Here is a 10,206-nt window from a genome sequence, read left to right as displayed (position 1 = left end):
TCCGAGGGATTACCACTCTTTAAAATTGGTACAACGAAGCTTGTCTTCAGGCATTTAGGAAAAACACCAGATGAAAGAAATGAATTAAAGAAGATTGTTATGTGTGGTGCAAGAATACAGCTACAGTACTTGAGTAGCGATGGAGGAATCTCATCGGGTCCTGCTCCTTAATTAGCATTCAGAGAGGACAAGACAGCTTCAACTTCTTCACATGATACAGAAAACCCAGTAAGAGATGAGAGGGTTGTAATTGAGTCTTCATATGAGGGAGACGTTGATGGTGGTCTAAAGACAGACAAGAAATGTTTAGCAAAAAGTCTGCAGATGTGCTGAGGTGTGTCGGCAGTTTCACTATTCAGGTACATCGAAGATACAGCCTTGGAAGTGTTCTTGGTGTTATTAATGTGACCCCAGAAGGCCTTAATATTTTCTTGCATGGAATCTTCTACCCGATTGATTTAGTTTCTCTAGCAAATCACAGTGAGTTGTTTACATTGAGTTCGTACACGACAGAAATCCATATAAATTTGTAAGTTTAAAGTCCTTTTGTAATCTCTATGAAGTAGTTTTTTTTTTAGAACTAGTCTCTTCAAGTCTTGAGAAAACCAACAAGGAAATGTAGATTTACCAAGACATTTTAGTGGAGTGAATGATTTTATTAGGAGGCTTAGCCTGGAACAAAAAGCCATAAATGACGATTCTATGTCCTCGACACAACTCAGTAATGGATACTCCCAATTTTGTAGATTATTGAATATTTCTTCTTTGTTGCTCTTGTTGAAGTCTAGCTTGTATCTTAAGTTTCTTGACCGTAATCTACCCGGGCATTTAATTTCAATCTCAAGGGAAGGGTGATGTGATTCAACCGGGACCAAAGGATCCAAGGCCTGAGTAACCTCAACATGCTCCAAAGATGAGAAAACCAGATCCATTAAAACTCCACGGTCGTTCTTGATGCCATTAAATTGCTGAAGTTCAAAAAGTTGAGCTAAATTGAGAATGGGAACAGAATTTGGATCAAATATAGTATTGTCGGTATCATCCCATATAGTATCAGGTAAGTTGAAATCCCCAACCAGAAGAATGGGACCATTAGAACCATTTGAAAGCATAATTTCTTCACATGCAGAACCAAACTGGAGATACTGATTAACAGGCTTGTTACTTTTGTGCTGTAATTGTATTTTATATAGGCCATTTAAATTAATCTGTTTTCAACCGTGATTCATCAACCATAGAGTTAGGAGCTTTAAATGAACAAAAATAAATAATTTTAGTATTTGTCTCAAATACTAGTTAGAAGTTCATATTGGCTATAAATGTGTGTTTAGGCACTCCTTTCAACCACAGATGCCAAATCACCCCACCAGCTTCCACTGCAGCAGTTGGGCAATGTTTTGAAAAAACTGCTCAGTTTATGGTTCTCTGTGGGGTTTCTGCATCTTGAGAGAGTTACTTGGTCGTCACCCTGCTGTCTGCTACAAAAGGTAGGTAAACTCACTGACAATTACTATTGGTATTTAGTTATATGAAGTGTAATTATGTACATCTCCATTATCTGGAAACACCCAGGTAGTATACACAAAATAAATTAAAATGGAGGGGTTTTTCACAAAAAGTTTGTCATTGTATTCGTCTCTCTGGCCTCAATTACTTTTTCCAAATAGAAAAAAGCTTGCTTACTTTTTGGTGCCAACTACAAAGATTCAAGTAAATTATTTTCTCCAGCTCATATTATATGCTCGTAGGTGTTTTGTTAGCGAATTTCCCATATAGGGAATAAGCTATTACCGTAGTACTCATGGTAAGACCTGGACCCGGGACCGATTTATTTTTTCATTTTGAGGTCCCTAGAGGCCAAAAACACCATCCGTTCAAATTCATATATATATATATTTATATATTTATATATATATATATATATGTGTCCGTCAGCAGGATAACTCGAGCAAAAATGATCCGATTTTGATGAAATTTGGTACAAACGTGTAAACCTACGTTTATTCGAACAAGTTCGCGAACCAGCATGATCGGACTATGGGAACGGGGGTTTATGGGGGGTTTTATGGGGTAAAAATAGGTTTTTCCCATTTTTGACCCTAAAAACACAAAATTTTACAATTTATTTCCAAACCATTTTGTAGAGCTTAAAAAAACAAATAATTTAGTATATTGAAGCGTTATTGTGCGCCTAATGGTTAAAGAGAAAATTCCAAAAAATTGTAAATTTAAAATCCCTATGTTATTCTTATGGAGATTAAGTCAACTGTTGTAGTTTACTTGTTTATGAACATATTTTGATCGAATTTGGAAAGTACATTCATTTCTTACTAAAATATTAACATAAAAACCACCTTTTTACCCTCCCTGTTGCAGCAAACCTAAGTACTCGTTAAACTAATTCTATTTAAATAGGGAATAAATATGATATTTATAAGGAGGCATTTTAATGTGAAATCCTATCAGGCTAATGGAAATTCGCTTAGACTGCAGGTTTACTGCGGCGGGGGTATTTATAGATATCTGAGTATGAGTCTGTCCACCCTGTACGTAGCTGAACAGATATCCGGCAGAGGGTGGGACCGTACAGGCGATGTTTTGTGTACACACATCACAGAATGTCTAGAAACAAGCTAATACCGGTGGTTTGTTTATAGATATCCGAGTATGAGGCTGTCCACCCTGTACCACAGAAAACATATTACTATAACCCAGATTGCCAACCGCATGGTAAAAAGCATTAAGTGTTTTGAGAGAGCTTTGCCTGTCAATCGTAGGCAGCGCCACTAGCGTTGCCATGCACTCAGCATAGCAACGCTGGTGGCGCTGCCTACGATTGACAGGCAAAGCTCTCTCAAAACACTTAATGCTTTTTACCATGCGGTTGGCATTCTGGGTTATAGTAGTATGTTTTCTGTGCCTGTACGCAGCTGGACAGATATCCGGCAGAGGGTGGGACTGGACATACGATGTTTTGTGTACACACATCACAGCATGTCTTGAAACAAGCTAATACTGTTGGTGGTTTGCTTATAGATATCCGAGTATGAGGCTGTCCACCCTGTACGCAGCTGGACAGATATCCGGCAGAGGGTGGAACCGTACAGAAGATGTTTTGTGTACACATATCACAGCATGTCTAGAATCAAGCTAATACTGTTGGTGGTTTGCTTATAGATATCCGAGTATGAGGCTGTCCACCCTGTACGCAGCTGGACAGATATCCGGCAGAGGGTGGGACCGTACAGCCGATGTTTTGTGTACACACATCACAGCATGTCTAGAATCAAGCTAATAATGTTGGTGGTTTGCTTATAGATATCCGAGTATGAGGCTGTCCACCCTGTACGTAGCTGAACAGATATCCGGCAGAGGGTGGGACCGTACAGCCGATGTTTTGTGTACACACATCACAGCACGTCTAGAATCAAGCTAATAATGTTGGTGGTTTGCTTATAGATATCCGAGTATGAGGCTGTCCACCCTGTACGCAGCTGGACAGATATCCGGCAGAGGGTGGGACCGTACAGCCGATGTTTTGTGTACACACATCACAGAATGTCTAGAAACAAGCTAATAATGTTGGTGGTTTGCTTATAGATATCCGAGTATGAGGCTGTCCACCCTGTACGTAGCTGAACAGATATCCGGCAGAGGGTGGGACCGTACAGCCGATGTTTTGTGTACACACATCACAGCACGTCTAGAATCAAGCTAATAATGTTGGTGGTTTGCTTATAGATATCCGAGTATGAGGCTGTCCACCCTGTACGCAGCTGGACAGATATCCGGCAGAGGGTGGGACCGTACAGACGATGTTTTGTGTACACACATCACAGCATGCCTGGGGAACCATTGGTAGTGTTACACGTAGCACTCACCAAAGAGATATCCGACAACATGAAGAGTATCATCAACAGGTTCTTACGGAACGGTAATGAACTAAGTGTAAATTATGTTTCACATTGTCTTATCACTATTTCCCATGAAATTGTCAGATTACAGAAGTCTTTTGACTGCTAAAGTGTGTAATAGGTTTGGTGTGATGACTTTAATTCACACCTTAAATTTTGCTTTAACTGACTTCCAGACTCCTAACTTCTTAAATATTGGTTGTAAATGTTGAGACTGGCTATATTTAATGTGCTGGTTGATTGAATTATCATTCAATTATTCAACAATACTATTATTGTTGAACGAAAGAATATATGTAACTCGTTGCACTGCTCAATAGATTTCAGGCTCTACTGGATATCAAAACGCTTGACAGTATTTTGAACACTTGTACCCCCATCAACGAGATAATTTTACTGTTAATCTGAACTATATGAATTACTATAGCTGTGTAATGTAGCTGAATGGTTTTTGTGCTAGCTGGATAATCAGAAGGAAATTGGTTCAATCCAAAGGAAACTAGCTTTTTAATGGTTCAACATTAGACAAACTGTCCTTTTTAATAAAGTTTTCATTGAAAATTGTAATTACAAAATTATCACCTCACTCAGCATACTTTAATTTAATCTAGTTTGATCTACGTTTCGTTGATTTTTCAGTAGTTAGTCTCAGCCTTAGTCAGTGTAAACTGGAGAAATAACTTATGTAAATCAGAACTTAATAAGTCTTTTGACAAACAAAATCCATCTATTAATAATTTTAAATATTATCTCTTTGTGAATAATTTATAAACATTAAAAACTGCAATACACTGTAAAAGCACTTACTCCCAAGATACTTATATTTTAAACATTAATACAACCTTAAACCTACAACAACAACATTGGGTGTGTTGCTAACCTAGTGTTTAGCGATCCTGTCTTCGGTGCGGGAGAGATGGGTTCGATTGCCGGCACATCTACAACACATATGTTTGGAGCGCTTTCCCTAAAAGCATTTTTTTTTTTAAGAGGTTGGCGGCCTCTTTTAACCTTGCATTTGCCCGTCCACATAGACTACATATCTGTGCGTGGAACGTATACAGCAAAGCAAGGGGTGAGCCGGTACAGTACAAAGGTGAACTGTACTGATAAAATGTTTGCGGCAGTGACCAGGAGCCGAACCCACGACATCGCTGCCTTGGGCTTGAAGTCCGTGACGCTACCAACTGAGCCACCGACTTACCAAAAGAAATTTTTTATTTCATTATTTCAGTACATTCTGTGCATTTTCTCTCGTCTAAAAATGTCACTGGCGTCGAAACTAAGAAAGAAAGATGGAACTAACAGTGAACTTTTGTACACAACAAATTCATTACTCTATCATAGCTTTAAAACTTAGTCTTTGGTAGTTTTGTTACACTGAAGGGCTATAAGATGTTTTTAATATATGTATCGTGACTGAAATAATCATCCTAATAATAAAGTTAGGGCCTACTACAATAAACTAGCTCTTAAATAGTTTTAAAAGCTTTTATTTAATCTTAATGCTTATATAGATCATAAAGCTATAGATTTACTTAATTATTTTGTAGGTGATGAAAAGACAAATCAAAACAGTGTTGTGGAAGACAAACAAAATGTTAAAGCCTTTATTTTCTACTCAATTAGTTCAACTCAGAAAGGATTGCAGGTATAATAATATAAATAACATATTAAATGTATGATTTATCATCCACTTTAATAGTTATTTGTGCAACTAGTGAGAAAAGTGAGCAATTGAATCACTCGAGAGAAATCCTTACTCACGAGCCGTAGGCAAGTGAGGAATGGTTTCTCGAGTGAGGCAATTGTACTTTGAACTCGAGTTGCACATTATACTTTTCCTACAGTTACCATAAAACAAATAAATTGGTGAAGAAACATAACCTTTTTTTACACAGAAGTGAACTTTTAATATAACATTTAATGTGAAGTGACAAATACAACAGTACACCACCAGCTGATTTACAGCCAGTGCTGCCAATGTATTTCGCGCACATACGACGTTGCCTGCATGTTACGCGCTCACTATTTCGTGCCTTCACGTTGCAAATCTGGAGTGAGACAAAGTAATTAGAGTGAGACAATGTTAACATTGTCTCACTGATGAGCGAATTGGCCACTTTGCTTTCTCAAATCAGTGAGAGAACATGTACATTGTTAGGTAACTGCAGGAAAAAAATATTGCGTGATTCATTATTTATTACACTAGGAACTTAGCTTACAATATAGTTAGTTTTACTCCAGCGTTCATTTTTTAGAAAAAGGGACTAAATTTAAATTTACTCTATCCATGAACTCAGTAGCCTAGTTCCATTGTTGTTAAAGCTAAATATTTTCTGTAATTTAACCAGTGTATGTTAAGTTTTGTTCACAAATATGCCTTTTTTCATGTACTGTATTATTCACTTAGCTTTGGATTAATACATAGTTTTTATGTTTTACTTAAACACTCCTAATAACTGCTTCATTTAAGATGTACTTTATTCTTTCCTTTGGTTCAATTCTTATAACTGAAACAGTTCCTGTTTTACTACTTTTATAAACAAAACATGTTTTTAGTGTGTTAGAAAAATTAATTTAAAAATATATTTTCTCTCTGGGAAACAATGGGTAAATAAAATTACTAGCTTACACATTAAACTGATATCTCGATTTTCTTAATAATATATGTAGGCTACAGTAAAACCTCTATTAACACAGTCACTCATGGCACCGGAAATAACAGATTAACTGAACAGGTAAACAACAGAAATCTTTTTATAAACTACCACATTTTAGCCAAGATTCCACTGTAATTGCATTACTTGCGTTTACTGAAATAATTTCACTTGTTACATGGAAATTTAAAACCTTAAAATTGTAATCATCGTCAAGATTTTGTTTCAAAATGTCAATGTTTGTCTGCTGATTGTTCCTTTCTTGTCAGGGCATCGACCTGGGCAACTACCTGATAAAGCGAGCTGCCAAGGAGTTACACTCGGAGTACCCTCATGTCACGCAGTTCTCCACATTGTCGCCGATTCCATCGTTTCGCCAATGGCTGTTAGATAGGATGAAAAATGCTGAAAAAGGTTTGTTCTGGTGTTAACCTTGTATGGGGGGATTCAGTTAGAGGTTAGACCTACACTTAATAATAAAATTAAATAACAAATACCTATCACAGTTTAGTTACTAGGTTTTTTTAGACACATTTTTAAACATTGACAATTAACATCAAAAATGAAACGGCACGTGCGTTGTAAAATCTCATTACTAGACTATGGAGGTTAAAAAAATTGAAAAATAATGAGAACCTTTACACACTTTATTGTTTCTTGACAAAATACCCCCATTGCAACCTTATGACTATGCTCAGGGCCGGTTAATCCCATACGCGAAATATGCGGTCACATATGGCGCCACAAAAAAGTGGCGCCAACGGGCACAATTTTTTTTTTCAGATGACAAAATTGGAAACAACTTTACTGACAAATGAACAACTTTATTTTTTTATCGTTTAGAGTTAAAGCATCCAAAGCACCACACCAAAGGCATTTATTCTATTTGTACCAACAGTACTTGAAAAATATGTATACTTATACAGCACTTCAACTCAACTCACTTCAACTGTACAGACTGGGAAAGTGCGAACTTGCGATCAGCATGTAAACTCTTAGAAAATATTCTTAGTGACGGAGAAGAACAAGATACCTATTGATGGCAATGACCTCTTCAAAGAGATTGAAGTTTTTTCCCGAATGTTCGACTCGAAGGCAGGTTCACCAGCAGAAGCCTTAAGCTACATTACAACCAAAGGCTATGTAAGCAATTTCCCTAACGTTTTTGTAAGTTAAAGATTCTTCTAACTCTACAAGTTTCTGTGGCGTGTGGTGAACGTTCATTCTCCAAGTTAAAACTCATCAAGACGTATCAATCTTAAAACTCATATTATAAATAGTTAAAACTCATCAAGACGGTTTACGATCTCGCAGGAGCGCTTGGTTGGCTTATCACTAATGGCAATAGAAAATGATGTTCTGAAACAGATTGATACCGACTCAGCAATAAAGAATTTGCCAAGATCAAAGCTAGGAGAGTTAATTTTTAACTGGTAAGAACTTTTGAACTGTTCAGATTGAACATTCTGTATTCTTTTTGTCAAGGTAATACTTCAATTTGGTTTGTCATGTTTTCTACATAATTAATGTAACTTATACAATTATTAAAAATAATTAACTAATTATAATGAATTAATTAAAAATAAAAGGAATTTTTTAGGTGTAGGTGTGTCATCTACCTACACCTGTTTTTCATTGTAATAGGCTTCATAAAAACTTATATCGTATCCAAGTTATCCTGTAAAAATTTAGTTCACATTCATATTATTGTTCCGGATGAAATTCCTAGGTGGCGCTAATTCGGGTGTTCGCTTAACCGCTTCCTAGAACCGGCCCTGACTATGCTAAATGTTACCAATGTTTGCTAATCGATATTGATGTTTGACTGATCACTGTTGACTCTGCGGAATCTTTTACTACTTAAAACAGAATTCCATAAATTTGTTTAGGCCTTAAGATTGATGGTGGATCATTGAAACTGCTTGATTACCAGGTTTTTACTATATTAGCCTAACTTTCATAACACAGAGATTATGATTACTGATTTTGCAGGTGAAAGTGTTTTGCCATTGAATGATTGGGGAGAAGTTGTCAAACTTATCAACCCCGAAGATGAAACTGACGCTTGGGCAAAGCTGAGGTCTATGATATCTGACAACTCTTGGTTTCACAATGAGGCTCTTGTTGAAGTCCTCAAAACACCTTTGATGGTGTCGTGCAGTCGGTATCTATATTTGGAGAAAAGAAGAGGATATGCGTTTGACAGTGTTGGTAAGAAAGGATTTTTCATATAATTTGTTCTTTTTGTTAGTGTTAATGCCGCAGTGGCATTTTGAATGAAAGTAACAAACGCTTTAAAGGGAAAGCTGTCAAAATCAAATGTTTGTGGATATGCCGGTCTCTCTTGCATCAAAGACCATGACGCTAACTACTTGGTCCAGGATCTGAAGGGGGTTGAGTATGCATGGAAAGCCTGACGCAAGTCGAATAATCAATTTTTTACTATACCTGTAGGTTTCCTAATATCATAATAAACCTGATTCATAATAATCAATTAACTAAAGCTCTAAAACAGAGCTCAACATGGTGTCTTTAATGAGTGTTGTAGATAAAGCTTGTTTTGTATGTTCCAGCAAACTTCCACCTCCGCAACGGAGCTGTGATGTGGAGACTCAACTGGTTGGCGGATACTTCCCCTCGGGGCCTCTCTCAGAGCTGTGGACTCATGGTCAACTACAGGTAAACTCTACTACTATCTTAACACCTGCACAGTCTCCCAAGGAGTATGACAAATGGTCCAAGCTACAAGTGGTTCAAATCTTAATTAACACACAATTCTTTCAAGTGTTTCCCTAAATAATCACTCATCTCCTTAGTTGCCATTGGCTGTATGGGCTATTAATTAACAGCTGTGTCTAAGGAATATGTCGGCCTTAGTCACTAACAGGACTACAAGATCTGGCCACTCATACTACTTTCATCTCCATTCATTCTTGGCTTAAAATACCTACTTTCGTATCGTCACCATTTCAGAGCAAAGTAGGACTAACTACATCTCGATTGACATTTTTCAAATGATAAGAGATCTTTAAAACAAATTTTTCAATCTTTTGAAAAAGGTTTTAACCTTTTAACAATTGAAACATAATTCTTCAATCAAATAACATCACATGACAGCAAACAACAATCTTTGAGTTTAGTCTCTAAAACTCTTCAAAATTATGATTGTTATTAGTTTTGAAATAATTCCGGTAATACTTGACAATTAATTGATCGATATCAAGCAACAGGTGGTATTTTCTAAAAAATGTATATTTAAAAGATAGTTTCAAGTAAGATAAATCTGAAATTTCAGGTACTACTTGGATGCTGCTGATAGGAACTCCATGAAATACATTCAAGAACGCACTGTCACTACATCAGATCAAATCCTGAATTTGTCCTTGGGCTCCAAACTGTGATACATAATTAAAAGATGGACAATTTAAAGTTTGATATGATTTTTACCTTTTATTACCAAAAAGCTAATCTTTTTACATTTTCATGCCTCCATCAACAGCACAAAACTATTAGTTTTAACTTTTATACTTGTCGCTTTAATGTTGAACATAAATGCTAGGTATAAGAGTAAGAAACCCTTGAAAAGGTAATAAAAAGAGAATCTTGATAATTTAGTAAAACATAAAAAATTC

The 10,206-nt window shown here is 36.5% G+C and overlaps 1 protein-coding gene across 1 annotated transcript; it reads left to right on the top strand.

Moving 5' to 3' along the window:
- Nucleotides 1-302: 302 nt before the first annotated feature.
- Nucleotides 303-10,003, top strand: LOC128995481 (malonyl-CoA decarboxylase, mitochondrial-like). Its single transcript, XM_054420500.1, has 8 exons — nt 303-359; nt 1,332-1,487; nt 3,742-3,934; nt 5,468-5,565; nt 6,844-6,988; nt 8,567-8,785; nt 9,148-9,253; nt 9,870-10,003. The coding sequence occupies exons 1-8, from the start codon at nt 303-305 to the stop codon at nt 9,973-9,975; spliced, it is 1,080 nt and encodes a 359-aa protein (XP_054276475.1). The 3' UTR covers nt 9,976-10,003.
- Nucleotides 10,004-10,206: the final 203 nt, after the last annotated feature.

Source organism: Macrosteles quadrilineatus, unplaced genomic scaffold (assembly GCF_028750875.1).
Source record: "Macrosteles quadrilineatus isolate MER2022 unplaced genomic scaffold, UCM_ALF_1.0 Scaffold_5__1_contigs__length_97177068, whole genome shotgun sequence".
NCBI classification, from domain to species: Eukaryota; Metazoa; Arthropoda; class Insecta; order Hemiptera; family Cicadellidae; genus Macrosteles; species Macrosteles quadrilineatus.
This window is presented reverse-complemented; position numbering and strand designations above follow the sequence as displayed.